The 14852-nt window shown below is 41.9% G+C and overlaps 1 protein-coding gene across 1 annotated transcript; it reads right to left on the reverse strand.

Annotated features, from left to right (window-relative positions):
* Window positions 1-412: 412 nt before the first annotated feature.
* On the reverse strand, window positions 413-14605 carry rspo3 (R-spondin 3). Its single transcript, XM_063878606.1, has 6 exons — window positions 13711-14605; window positions 9012-9206; window positions 8310-8453; window positions 7961-8107; window positions 7663-7848; window positions 413-1452 (listed from the first exon to the last, which is right to left on the reverse strand). Exons 1-6 carry the CDS (start codon window positions 13808-13810, stop codon window positions 1241-1243), a joined length of 984 nt encoding a protein of 327 aa, XP_063734676.1. The 5' UTR covers window positions 13811-14605; the 3' UTR covers window positions 413-1240.
* Between the last annotated feature and the right edge of the window lie 247 nt (window positions 14606-14852).

Below are 14852 nucleotides of genomic sequence, written 5' to 3' on the forward strand. Positions count from 1 at the left end.
ACATTATAACATGATAGTTGCTTTTCAGAAAATAGGGGGCCTATAGTCTCTGAAAAATAATCACTATTGTTAACTTTGATATAGGTGATAAGTCCTGCATGTAGCCGTATTCACAATATGTGCCCAAGAAACAACCTATAGTTTCTAGAACAGTAAAGCTTAAAATGGGGGAGCTTCGCACTGCAACAAAACCTTATTTATTGTTTGTTTTATATATATTTCCTCTGGCAGATGTCACTATAAACAAGTCAGTGAGGTACTGTCAGGTATCACAGTACGTAACACTATACTACTGCTAAAGCTTTCACCCATAGAGCCAAATATAGCTGCATACTGTACCGAGTTCCCTTTGCATTTACTCTGAGGGTTTAAAGCAAGCTTAAGTGGATTGCACAAGAAGAAAGAACACAGGTACAAACCCATTATAGTTTATTTGACATACAGGTGCTTTCGGTTCCTAGTCAAGGAGTTTTACTGAGAGCACATATTCCATTTACACAAAAAGAAAAACCAATGGTAGATAAGTTTGATCCCTTATCTGGATAAAACTAGCTTTTTATCCAAGACATACAGAACACATGTTAATGTTTGTTTTTTTTTGACCGTACTTTGGTTCACAGCATGCAGGAACTCCTACATCTGACATTTGTTGTGATTATGAAGATGTCACAAAATGGCAATAGCAAACGCACTTTTTTTTGTTTCTTTACAAATTCTGCACCAAATAAAATAAAGTAAAGGGATCTAAAGAACAGGGACAACAATAATAAACAATTGTTCTACATAATGTTGCAAAATCTACATTCAAAAACCAAGACGCGCAATGTTGTACCACGGCCCCATTAAATAACCATATCAACAAGCAAATAGTATAACGTCTTTGTCCGTCTGTCTTTCTCTCTGCCAGTCCTCCACAGTCACAGACATTTCTCACTTTGTCTCAGCAGTGTCTCCTGCACCTTTCAATAGACACTCTCTCAGTGGTGGAAGTGAAGGAGGCTACAGGGTAGAAAAAAACACTTTTTAAAGTCCATAGTGGCCCAAGCCTTGTGGCTGAATGTGCCCCATCCCGCTTGTGCATAAACATTATATTCAAATCATACAGGTAGCAGCAACACCCCTGCAGAGAGGGGTCAAGAGGGGTTAACAGTGGGTGAGGATGGGGAGGTTTTGGAGAAGTTAGAATGGGAGGATGACAGGAGGAGGTTGGGGAGGTGCTAGACTTTGTCTGTCCTTCGCACTACTGCACAAGTCCATCTTCAGGGGTAACTGGGTCTGTTTCATGGCCTCGTCGACGCCTGTGCTCCGTTTTGTTCCTGTTATCAGAGTCCTCACGTTCACCTGTCTCCCTCTCTCTTTCTCTTTTTCTCTCCCGTCGCCCCCCTTGGTTCTCCTTATCTTTACGGTTGTTGCGATTCCTCCGTTCTTTTCGCTCATTCTTCCTCCTTTCACCTGGGAGATAAGGAACATAAACAACAACCTTTTAGTAAAGCAGATTCCCTTATCAGTATTCAGTTGATAAATGTTTTAAATAATCTTTTCCTACTAAAAATGAATTGAACATTGGATTAGGGTTAGGGGTCAAACAATACTGGTCGTTTTACATTTGCCACATTGCACACATTCAGTCTTGTAACATTCAGGCCCAATGTCTGAACACCAGTTCTATTCTGAGAACATTTGTATTATGCTGAGGCTAAAAATAGCAAAGCTGTAACCTTTAAGCCCAACCTAGTTTACTGCTGTTCATTTTTGTGTGGCAAACACAAGTAACTGGGATTCAGAGACTTAGTTTTTCCTTGCATCAGACTGTAAGTTATGAAACCCACTGTATATGTTTAAAAAACGAACTTTAAGCAAAAGTAGCAGAGTGAACTACACACACATAACAGGGTGCAACATCAGTTACTGCAGTGCTCTATTTCCACCACTAGATGCCAGTCTTCATCCACAGAAAGCAGCTCCCTGTCTGTGATGAGCAGACCTTTGTCAAAAATAGAAAACCTTTAAATAAACCCCCCAATTTATCTGCTCTTGCAACACCATCTCATAAACAAAACGGAGCGTTTTGGAATGCTGAAGGTTTATCTCTGCTCGAGCTACAGTTATTAATGATAATAACAAAATCCAGCCCCAGGGAGGTTGGAGACAGGACCTGCAAGTGAAAAGCAGAGGAGGCCCTTTCCTGTTGTTGTACTGCTGCTGTTCATGTGTGAGTGGAACGGAGCACCACAGCCTGCTTGGCTGTTTGGCCGGCCAGTTGGGGATTGTGAAACTGCTGAAGTCGGCAGTAGGCACAGACACAGGGAGAGAGAGAGAAAGACAGATAAAGGGAGGGAGAGAAAGAGATCTCTCTCTGTCTCTCTACTGTTTGGCCCCTATACACTCATCCTCTCCCTCACTGTCTGTCCATTAATCAAGCCGGGACTCTGGGTGGACCAGGGTGCATATCTAACCCACACATTCTCTACCTGCCCACTGTGTCGTTTAATCTCTAAAGAGGATAGGAGATAAGTGCCTAATGTGAACGTGGTTCAATTGAAAGACAGTGAAGGTATGTACAAAGTAATTAAAGCTAGATGGGTGCATGGATGGATGGATGGTTGGATGGATTAATCTGGTGCATTGACTCATACGGGGTCTGCCCTCCGTCCTCTATAAACACAGGAAGTCCCCTTCGCTCTCATTGTTTTCTCTGTCCTGACACCATTTACAACTATTTACAAGTTCAGTGGATTAGTCATACTGTAGCCCCTGTGCTTTTGTCGAGCCAGAGGAGAAACCTAATCCATGCCAGTGTTGAGATGATTAGGAGAGTGTTTATCAAACCCAACCTGCGTTTGGTTAGTTGGAACAGTTTCTGATTTCCGTTTTGTAAACTGTGTAATGACATGTGTGTAATGGTCTCAAAATGAGACACCTTTAGAGGTTTTGAAACATTTTCAACACACATGTAGTACATCTTTAAAAGCCAAGTTTTAATGAATAAGGTCTGACTGGCAGGGTTTGAAAGGTTGTGCTTTGGGGGCAAAACACGGAAATCTTAGAAAACTAAACCCTGGAACCTGTACCAGCAGCGAAATAGCTTCATTTTTTAAAAAAAGAGCAAGGCTCTTTATAGCATTAAGGACGTCACAATGATTAAGTCTTGTTATGGCCGGAAATGGAACAATATGCTATAAGAATGCAAAGCACTACACCATATACATTTGTTTTTCGAAAAGTGCACATGGCATACTCTTCGCCAGTAGATTATTCCGACACATTTTTTAAAATTATCTGTTCATATTGTAGCCAATCACTTACTCTTACTGTAGGCATGCATTTTAGGACATTACATTCGTGCAGTCTTTAAACTGTGTGATGAAAGGTAATTCAGTTTGAGGAGATGCATTCATACTGTAAAGTTGTACCAAACTAAATATGGGATTCATTAAGTAATATTATTGTTTTGGATATTACTTAGATGTTGTGTATCCTATTGCTGGTACAGGTCGAATTATTCTCAATGCAGTGAAAGGGATATAATGCTACATCCCTCATACTCATGAAACCTACACAGTTGTGTAAATTAAGGTTGAGTACAAAAATGGCTGTGGTCTGAACAAGGTAGACAAAGTTGCAATGGTCTTTAGTTTGTCATATTTTAGCCAAGTATAAGACTGAATACAGGGGGAACAAATTCAATAATGGTTCATTCCAAAATAACAATCCTGTAATATTTTCTTTGCTACCTGCCTATCTCCACCAACATCTCATTTCCAAAGTCCCCTAATTAGCCAAATGTGGCTATTATGTTTACAAAAACTGAAATATATTGTGTTTATAAGTGCGCTTTGAAAGAAAGATGATACATATACATGTTTCTAAAATGACAAACTATTCCTTTAATGCAGTTTCACTTTTAACTATTAACAACTCTTTAACCCTTGAACACTGTCTATTTTGTTTTCTGGCAGAAGCTCATAAAAGTGAGTACAAATAAACAACACAAATAATAGGCTTGTGTGAGCACTTCAAATCTGAGGTCACTCTAACCCGTTGCTCATGTAAACATTCGAGATGTTCCACTTAAGATTTTGTCATTTGTACCAAGATTGCTAAAGATTTATTATGACCGATAGGTCAACATATAATCACTGCCTCATTCAGTACACAGATATTTAATAATATTTTTCATCTTTACAAGTGGAAAACATTTAGCTAAAATGTTTTGTTAAGGCAAGGAAATGTGTACAAAACATGTTCTCTTTTTCATGTTCTTCCCCAGTAAACTGCACAGTGTAAATACGGCCTCAAGTAGGACCTGTTCAATTGTATGTGGCTGCAATGTAACTGCTGGATATCTGTTGCAATGTATTAACAAAGGACAGGAGCCAGTAAACTGTACTGAGAGCGCAGAGAGGGGCTTCACTGGGTGTGACACTGCATGCTGTGTGTGTATGTGTGTGTGTTTGTGTGTTTGTATGTTTGTGTGCTGCCACAATGATCGAGTGAAAGAGATATGGAGAGAGAAAGAGAGCAGTAGAAGAGATGAATAACAATCCAGGGAGAGTATTAAACGAACAATGTGCGAGTAGGAAATCAAATTAGAGAGCGGATGGACACTAAGGGTAAGAGGAAGTGTGTGTGTGCACGTGTGTGTGTGGTTGGAGGAGCACTGTGTGTTTTAGAGTGGCACATCCTCCGTGGCAGGCGTTCTGTCGTCCGGGGAGCTTTTGGCGGGAGCCAGGCTGGGATTAAAGGCTATGGGCTGTCCCACAAGTGGAATGCCTACCGCATGGCCGCCAGGATGTCATGGGGGTGGGATGACCCCCCCAATATTAACTTGCTTGCCTAACTGTATAAATCTGTATGTCTGATAGGTCTGTGTGTGGGAGTTAAAGGGGGCTAAGGTTTGCAGAGGGCATCCAGTCTATCCGACCACAGAGATAGAGAGGTGAACAGGGGTGATCGAAGCACAAATTAGCCAGCGTTAACTTGACGGCGGCGCAGATGAGGATGTGTGTGTAAACATTCGTAATCTCTGGACGTCGATAGCATAGGAGCAGAGCCAAGTTTCTCTGACTCTCAGCCTGAATATGTCAGTGTGTTTCCAACAGTTTTACAACTTTTCTGAAGTGTTATTTGCAATGTAATTAATCATCAACAACAGGCCAGCTGTTTGTTCCTTCTTCAAGTCGTTCTGCTAAACTAAGATAATCCCTTAGCTGGCTCAAGTTTCCTAATTAATACAGAGACAGATTTAACAGACATGAATCATCAGTCTTATAACTATTGAAAAAAAAAAACGTTTGTGTTTCCCACAATGTCAAACTGAACATCATTTAAGAAACATTGACTTAATTAGTTGGGGGCAGACACATTGGTAAAGACTTCGCAGATGTACCTCAGGAGGAGTAAGTGCCAGGAGGCAGGACAGAGGGGGAGGAGAAGGCAAAAGGAGAAAGTGCAGAAGAGGAGCAAAGGAAAAGGAAGAGGAGGATGTATAAGTGACTAAGGGCTGCTGGAGGATTATGGGGGGTCGGACCACTGACCCCCTAGCGTGTGCAGAACGTAAACACTGAGGAGAGGACGCGCCGAAGCAGATAATTAGCTCTCATTCACTGAGGATGCTCTTGGAGCAAGGGCAACTGGGTAATCAGAAGCATGGGCAACATTGATATTTATAATAATGTGCAAGACACATTACTTTCTTTCTTTCTTTCTTTCTTTCTTTCCTTCTTTCTTTCTTTCCTTCTTTCTTTCTTTCAATTAACCTCCCTTCTCTCTGCACCCCCTCCTCTCCCCATGCTCGGGCTAGATCAACAGAGCTGTCGACTCCACACTAAAGTCTCGGCCCCGACCCGGCTGACTGGGAGCGCCAACAGAGAGCTTATATGGGGGTCTGTGTTGTCTTTGGTGTGGTAGGGAGTGTGTGTGTGTGTGTGTGTGTGTGTGTGTGTGTGTGTGTGTGTGTGTGTGTGTGTGTGTGTGTGTGTGTGTGTGTGTGTGTGTGTGTGTGTGTGTGTGTGGGGAGGATGAGGGAATGGATCAGCAGAGAGATACAGAAAGAAAGTGAGAGAGAGGGACAGCGAGGGTGACAGAGGGCACATTTTGCAGTCTGCATTAGAGATCACCTCTACCCAGTTGACTCTCTTCACAAATTTCCACCAAGTGCAACGGCTCTGTAGTTATTTTAGTGACACGGAGATGGTATGTGTGTGTATCTGTGTGTGTGTGTGTGTGTGTGTGTGTGTGTGTGTGTGTGTGTGTGTGTGTGTGTGTGTGTGTGTGTGTGTGTGTGTGTGCGTGCGTGCGTGTGTGTGTGTGTGTGTGTGTGTGTGTGTGTGTGTGTGTGTGTGTGTGTGTGTGTGTGTGTGTATTGGCAGCTGTGGGGATAAACCAATACTGATCCCCTGGTCGCCGTGTGAGGATGTTGATGTTGAGCTGGCTGTTTCTGCTCCAGAGTCAACTGCTTTTCTGCTGCATCACACATACACACACATGCACAGAAACATGCACATACCCACACAATGTTTGTTCTGTAAGTGTGAGGCCCAAGGGGGCTGGATGTCAGCCTCCTAGCATGGCTGCAATCTGTCATTTAACACTGAAGAGCCCGGGCTAAAAAACAACCAGCAATGGTCTCCATCCAGCCCAGTAACCACACACATGCAGCACACACATAACACAAAGTGGTTTTAAATGTGCCACAAAATCGAGGTTTATAAAGAAATGCGCCCGTCTGAAGCAGTTTTCACCCTCTTCATTAGAAATGATCACGCCATTCGCTGTTTACTAGGAGCAGGAATAGGGGATTGACTGTTTAAAAATCCAAAGAGGCCTTGTGGGAAAACACACAACATACCCATTGCAACATCACACATGTGTGTTCCCCCACTGTCCTCACTCTAACCACAATGGCAATCCTCTGAGTAAACACTCGTAGTCCTGAGCGGAAGACCGACCAGCTCTGATTGTACAAGCTGAAGCAGCGAGGTCTGGAATTCATCGAAATCGTGCCATGTGTCACAAATACAATGTTGGCAGCCAGTGTGATGGTTCAACAGCAGCTACAATAGACAATGACTGTGGTCGAATTGTAAAAAAAGAAACAAGTCCTGTTAGTTTTCCTAACCACTTTTCCTTGGTGACCTCCATGGAAAATGTTATGAGGTCAAGGAAAGATGTGAAGGAGAAGGAGAGCAGAAAGGCAGCAATGGTGCCAAGAGAATCTGACTGTAGATTCTTTCTGACAGGCCGACTTGTTAAAAGGGTTAAAGCATCCAACCAAACACTTCCCAATTCAAGTAAGTTTTCATTGTCTAAAACTGAAGTACACCTCCTCAGAAGGATGTTTTTGTGATCTATGTACAGTTATCTGATGTAATTGGCGGCCAAACCATTTATTGCTTTAAATGTTGCTTTAGAAAGGAATTGTTGGATGTCATTACATCCGGACCTTTGTTAGTTAGTTTCTGAAGTGTTTCCTTAGCTATAGGAGATGAGAAAGATTCTCCTTTTCTTAGCATTTTGAGAATTTGAACAGCTCTTATCATGGCTGCCACCTTGATACTTCCAGTTCATCTCACTTAATTAGAAAGCTTAAAAAGTATATTAAACCTTTCTAGAATGTGTCCATTAAAAATATCCATGTTTTTGTAATTGTTTTTTTCTTACCTGGGCATTTCCTCCTCTTGAGCAGGCACTCGTTGATCTCAGAGATCTCAGGGCAGGGATTGCCAAAGGGCGATGGGTACTGGAGTACCTGCCGTGTGCGGGTCTCCTGGCCCCGCTTGAACCCACAGGTTCTTCCGGAGCGAGAGCAGGGGCTCCACTCACTCCACTCACCCACCTCACAGTGCACTGACAGGGGAAGAAATGAAGATAGAGAAGTGAGGGTGAGGAGGTATTTCTCAGTAGACATAAACATGGCATCTTAGGTGAGTCCATCCATACACACACAACCTGGGCTCACCTTGTAGTGTGCACTCCATGAGTTTGTCATTGGGCTCGTAGTCCTCTGGACAGACATGGTGGCACATCCCGCTGAGCTGGTACAGGCCAGGTCGGCACCGTGTGCATGTGTCACTGTTCACACACACCTCACACTCTGCAGGGCATCCTACAAACACAAAAGCACAGTAATCTATCTGTGAACATAGCGGCCAATTATAACGCATAACATGGTTTACGTGGTCTTGATTCCAAAGTCAGAATTGTTTAGTAAACTCTGCATGGCTAATGTAGGATAGCCACAAGTTAAATAAGAATACATAAAAGGCAAAACCCTGTTTTTTATCCCTGTCTCTGATATATGCACTCACTGTAAACACACTCCCTCTGTGCTTCGTTGCGCTCCATCCCCTCGGGGCAGTTCTCCTGGCACTTGCCCTGGTGAAGGTAGAATCCTGCTCGGCAGTGTGTGCAGAAGGTTTTGTGGAAGCAGGAGTCGCAGTCCGATCTGCACTCTGACAGAGAAACACAGACCCACCGCCAGCGTTTATTTAAACTGTACAAGTTATCATGTGTGTCCTGCTTGTTAAATATACAGGTCGCCAGTGTGTGTGTGTTTGTCTCACTGGGAATACAGTCGGGAATATAGGCCACTGCAGTCATATTAATATTTTACAGGCTTGTTACATGAAGTAAAGCAACACTTGGAAACATACTTAGCAGGTATTAAGTTATCCGAGTACATTCTCTATTTATACATATTGATACATTTTATAAACATGACATTAAACTGCTGCTTGTGAAGAAGTAAAGGGCGACTAGACTTCTTGTCACATGTAAGTAAAATAGCTTTTAAAACGCCACATTTTACAGACAAGCTTTAGCTACTTTTCTGTGTGTGTTTGTGATGATACATGAATAATCTGAATGCCTTTCCATTCAGAGGACATTTATTGTGCTTCGATCTACTTATACCACACCTACAAACTTCGTTCATTTAATTTGGGAACATGCAATGGCAGTATTTACAATAACATTCTGCTACACAAATACAATTACTCATCATGGCTTACTTGTGCAGGTGTTTCTTTCTGGGGATCGTGTGCCGTAAAAGCCCGGAGGACAGGAAGTCATGCATACGCCGATCTGCTTCATCCCAATCCTCTCCAAATGCATGAAGAAGCGTGGCTTGCAGGACAGGCAGCCATTGTAGTCAGAGCAGGTCAGACAGCCACCCTGCTGGCACCCCGAGCTCACACCAGAGATCTCTGTTGACAGGAGCAGGGAGATGTTTAAGTATGACTTTCACATGGTTACTTTGGGGGAATCTCAGACTAGAATTTACTCTGATGGTTAGCTTGCCAGATATGCACATCACAACATTTGAGAAGCCACAATGCCCCAGTTCAATGCAGGGCACTTTATTAGTAATACCAGCCTCCCTCTTATTCAAAGCTCATAGCAGGAATGTATCTTTCTTTTGGTGTGAAGAATGAAAACAGTTACCTCCAGGTAGCCTCTCCATACATCTGTTATTCATTTGGCACTAAAGCATTCAAGAAATAAATATATTCACTGTCGTCATATTTTCAGCTAAATGAATTCAAAAGAGACCCATTTAAGGCCCTAGACAATAAAACACCAAATTGTAAAAGTTACAACCTTGTTGAGTTTGACTAGATTCAGTTTTTTCTAACTTTTTCTAACATTAAACTAGACATTTGTTCTACAAAACCAAAACATTAACTATTAGTGTTTGCATTTTAAAGACAATGTTACATTCAATTGTCTATGTATTTTACATTTCATCTCACTCATCCAGGGTTTGGAATATTCTGTAGGCTTTTTCCGGCATAACCAAGTTCATTATTCCAAAAGGTAAAAAAAAAAACTTTTTGATGTTGTATTTCGGACACTATCGGGAAATCCTTTTCGAACAAGGAAACTGTGAGGTGTTCTTAACATCCTATTAAAACCTAAGTAGGTTAAAGTTGCTAGGTCATGCTTTTCCCAAAAATGAGAACAAAGGTGAATCAGAAAGTAAACTGTATCCTGAATACATGGTATAATTACAGTATCATCTAGGACTAATCACCTACTGTATACTGTGTTAGCACATTGCAAATGACAGCTATTTATACCTTGTTTACAACCCTGTTTATGTACTCAAGTACTGTAGTGTTTAGTTGATGTTGATATATTTCACAGTACGTTTTTTTTCCCCCCCATTCTACACTCATTTGTGGGGGTAACTTACCAGTATTTGTCATCCACGGATGAAAGCTCTGGTTGTATGTTTAAATCATTTTAATTGCATGTTGACAATTTGTCACGTAACATTTTTGATTTCTTGCAGTCAGTATCCTGGAAAAGCTTGTATATCACGCTTTTCAGTATCTGATTGCACTTAGTGGATAAAAACTGTAACAAAGAGGGATTGGGCACTCGGATGGATATGTATAAAATTAAAACCACAGAATACATGTCAGGTTTGACAATGTTTGGTAGTTCAGGGTGGACGTTGTTAACTTTGCTGTTTCCATATAACTGTTCATATGAAGAAACTAATAGTGTACACGGCATTCACAGACCTCCGCTGAGGCCGATTGCCTTATTTCGCAGTGTTGATAAATGTGGAAAAAATGTGTGTCTCCAACACGTGATATGGATCTGCTCCAAAATGTAATGGGTTCTTCCTTGGCAAATGTTATACTTTTCCACCATTTCTTTATGAAAATGTGGCCAGTAGTTTTACCATAAACCTGCTGAAAGCAAACAAACGTAACCTACCTGATTGAGGTAATGGGTTTAACACATCATTGTGAAGTTTTGGGGAAATATCCTTTTTAACCTTTTTCATGGGACAAGCATGTTTGAATCTACATCTGCATTTGTTCTCCATCCCGAAAGGCATTGATTGGGAAATGTTGCAGTAGTAACCATGTTAGGAAAACCAAACGCAACCCCTGGAAGCGTCTAAAGAATTGGTTTTCCTCTCCAGCTTTGGCATCTCCTGCCACTGCCTTTACGCTGGCCCTCTCCCTTCTCTTCTAAGTTTGGGGATTTGGCTGCCAGTTTACCATAGATCATGGATACTTTGTTTGAAATATCTCGACAATCTTTACAACTGCTGTCCATTTGCCCACATGTGTTCCTGCCAACCTCTCCTGATTCACAGAAGTCTTAAGACACAGGAATTTGGCCTTGCCCTCGCACTTACACCAACAAAACCTCAGATGGACTTGCACAACATACCAACAAAGTCACATATGAATAAACACATTCGCATGCCTGCACACACACAAACACAGATGGTTCATGGAGAAAATAGAACTGTGTAACAAAATAGAACTGACATGAATTTCTTTGAATGTGTACCTCTTTATAGGGGTGCATCATGTGGCCCACTTTCCTTGACTTAATATTCCTATGTTTAGCTTTAAATCAGTGCATCTTCATCCCCCACTGAAGTAATTTGATAAGCTATAAATTAAAGTTCATTTCCACTGATGCCTTCATGTTTGGATGCATCATCACAGACAGGAAGCTGGGTGCACGGGTTGAGTCTCTGATTGGTAGTTTTGGCCCGTTGACTCAATGGTCATTGACTCTCAAACTCACTCTTACCCCCTTCTTTCCCTCTGAAGCGTGTGCTCATTCACCCCTTACCAACTAATCCTTCCATCTTCCCTGATATCTGGGAGTGTTACATATCTGCATGGATGGATATCTGCCTCGGAGGAAGTTTGGATTATTTGTAACATTACATTTGTAAATTAATGGCTACTGAGTGAGGCTGCGGAAGCAGAACTTTCCTACTTACTACTGTGACAAAACAGAAATGAATTAATGCTGCCATCTCACAAACTGAGCAGAATCCTTCTTCTGTCCATGAAACACATTTTCACAATCTGATTTTGTCCAAAAACTAATTAATACAAACTTTTAAGATGTCAGTTTCACAAATTGACACTGTTGACACTGTTTTTGGTTTGAGGACATTATTCAAGAAACTGAGCGCTCGGGTACTTTCAGTAGACCCTCCCGTCCCCTCTCACTCACACTGTGTTGAGAAGCTGTTTAATGTTGTTTAGGGGAAAATAAACATTTAAAAGGGATATTTTGTGTATTCTGATGCACTGTAGGGTATACAGCAGACTCTACAACATTTACATATTACATTGGGATGGCAAAACACACATTTAAGTGAGAATAATTCCAACAAGAAAGGTCCGCTGTCTTTTATCAATAAAACTGATGTCTGGTGTCATTATCTGTCATCTTGCTGCAGTTTAAAAAATAATCTATAATGGATTTTTTTATCTGTTGAACAATAAGTCTTTAGGTGTGACCTAAACTACATTGAACTGATCTGCCAAGAGCAAAAGTAACCCCAGTACCCCTTTAAAACAACACAGTTAACCCCCGACCCTCCTTTAAAAAAAATGTCCACTTTGGTGGTCATGAAAAAAGAAATTAAAACTCACACCGTCTTGGTCTAGAATACAGATCTGAACTCTGTGATAAAATGTAAAGGGATTTAGAGGGAGGATTCAGCCCCAGGTGGAAGGCATAACAACATCACTTCGAAGGTCTATTATTGTAGATCACTGACAGTCTTCAGGACGCTGGCAAGCGATACATGGAATATTCCAGTAGTCACTGCTCTTCTCTAACAGACTTAGTCACTGAGCACATCTGGAGACCCTCAGTGATAACGTTTGCACAGGACGGATAGAAAAATATACTTTATTATTACTTATTTCATCTTGTATGGAAAAAGGCTGGCAATAGCTCAAGGGATGAGACATAATGTTGGACCTCATAGGAGATGAAATACCACTAGACTTGAGAGTGTTTTCAGCATGGAACATCTCTGCTGTTTTTAGAGAGCCTACTGACAAATTTGCAACAACTCATACATTAAAAAGTCATAAGAACAAGATTTTTAAATTGTGATTTTCTGACTGGAATAAATTTCACGTGTTGTCCAACATCAGAACAAACAGCCCCTCCAATATATTTAACGGGGGAATTTCACTAAAGATATGGAGAATGGGAGTGAATATCTATTTGAACAGTGATCAGGTCCAACACCCGGGTCATGCAGCTCCTTATACCGGCCTGAAGTCTGCTATTCTGGCCGCTAGAGAGCGACGGGAACCAGGAGACTGTGCGCAAAGAGCAGCGGCCACAGACTTCAGGTGACAGGCAACACCATTAATTAATTAAATCGAGGTTTCAAGCAAACATAGTAGAGTGGACAAAGAAATCGTGAAACAACCCAAGGTGTTTTGGAAGAACAAGAAAATTAAAGAGCCAATCGGCTGGATTTTCAACCAATTTGAGAATAACTCCCACAAAATCTATGTCGTATAAATTGAGGGCATGAACTTCATAATGCAGAAATGTAGGTTTGGGAGTGTGGAAATGGGTGTTAATATGTGTTCTGTATTAAACTGACTATTTTAATATAATAATGATTAATTATAACATTGGAACTGTTACAAGCAGTCTGGTAAAATGAGTTTAAAAGTGACATTAGTTTTTTTTATTCGATAATGGGGAAAGAAATGAACAACTACAGAAACTTCAAATGTACTGCTTACAGATATTAAAAAGAAAGAAAGAAGAAGATTGGATTCACTTCTTCTTTAGCTAAATATGTGGAATACAGTGCCTTGACAGCTGTTCGAGTAGAATAGACTGATACATTCCTTAATAAACTCAAACGAGTAAAGGGCAGCACCTTCTTTACTTTGCCGTACTCACGTTTATGTTGCCGGTGCCTGGAGCTGCTGTGCTGCTGACATCCAATGTAATCCATGCAGTGCAAGATGATCAAAACAAAGGAGATCAGTTGTAATTGCATAGTAGCCCAGAGATGAGACTCGTAAAGCCAATGTTAATGTTCATCAAGTCACTTATTGGATAATTTTCCGTTTTCTTCCCGCTGACGGAGGCAGAGGTCGGAGGATAGGTAATTCCTAGAAACAGCAGGACCCCCAGCTATGTGCTGGTGATATGTGGTGATGGTAGTGTACGGCCCAAAGATGCCTGGGCCGCTTAGACTGTAACATCCTGGAGAGTATCTTCATATGTGCAGAGAAAGCCAGACTGAGTCAGGGATCCGTTACCCGTGCTGTGGTAAAGAACATGCCTTCCCAAAAACAAAAAACAAACAAGCCAAAATTCTCATCCGGTGCACGCAGGAGTAAAGCAAAACCAATCATTAGTTAAGGTCGAAAAGATTAACTAAATGATAATTTATGATAATCATGACCCTCAAAAAGTTCAAGATATCATATCCATGTGCAGAACTCCAAATTCTTCAAATCTTCCCCGTCTCTCTGAGGGGAGATGCGCCGTGCGTCCCGGTGTGTGTGGATACCTTTATGTGCCAAGCGCGCTCAGGCTCTCGGCTTCATCCCAGCATCATAAGCAAAAAAGTAAAAGCCACAACCGGACTTAAATGAGTAATAAAAACACGCGTAAGTTGAATGATTTCGTAGTTTTTCGGGATGTCAAACACACAACTCCTCTCGCGCTCGGTGGACTGCAGGCAACGGAACCAAAGTAAATCTCCGCAGTTTCAGCGCTTTTCTGCTTTGCGTGCAAGACCCATTCACTCCCCTCCTGCCGGCCGGCTGATGACTTCAGCCCTCTGCTGTCTCTCTGTCTCTCTCCCCCCCCCCCCCCCCCCCCCCCACCCATGAGCTCCAAAGTTTATTTAGAGGGCAAGCCCCCCCGCGTCAGAGACAGACACAGAGAGGGAGAGAGCGAGAGAAAGAGAGAGAGAGAGAGAGAGAGAGAGAGAGAGAGAGAGAGAGAGAGAGAGAGAGAGAGAGAGAGAGAGAGAGAGCGCGCGCGAGGGTAATGCAGCTTCTCTATGATTCCTGTCTGGCTGTCCTTGT

This window comes from Eleginops maclovinus, chromosome 3, assembly GCF_036324505.1.
Source record: "Eleginops maclovinus isolate JMC-PN-2008 ecotype Puerto Natales chromosome 3, JC_Emac_rtc_rv5, whole genome shotgun sequence".
Lineage (NCBI taxonomy): Eukaryota > Metazoa > Chordata > Actinopteri > Perciformes > Eleginopidae > Eleginops > Eleginops maclovinus.

What these genes read in the sequence shown, in the direction of transcription:
- rspo3 (XM_063878606.1), bottom strand. Translation starts at nt 13,810, where the DNA reads ATGCAATTACAACTGATCTCCTTTGTTTTGATCATCTTGCACTGCATG. An exon ending in CAGGCACCGGCAACATAAAC is followed by an intron (nt 9,207 to 13,710) that starts GTGAGTACGGCA and finishes TCCTGTCAACAG; the next exon opens with AGATCTCTGGTGTGAGCTCG. An exon ending in CATGGAGTGCACACTACAAG is followed by an intron (nt 7,849 to 7,960) that starts GTGAGCCCAGGT and finishes TTCCCCTGTCAG; the next exon opens with TGCACTGTGAGGTGGGTGAG.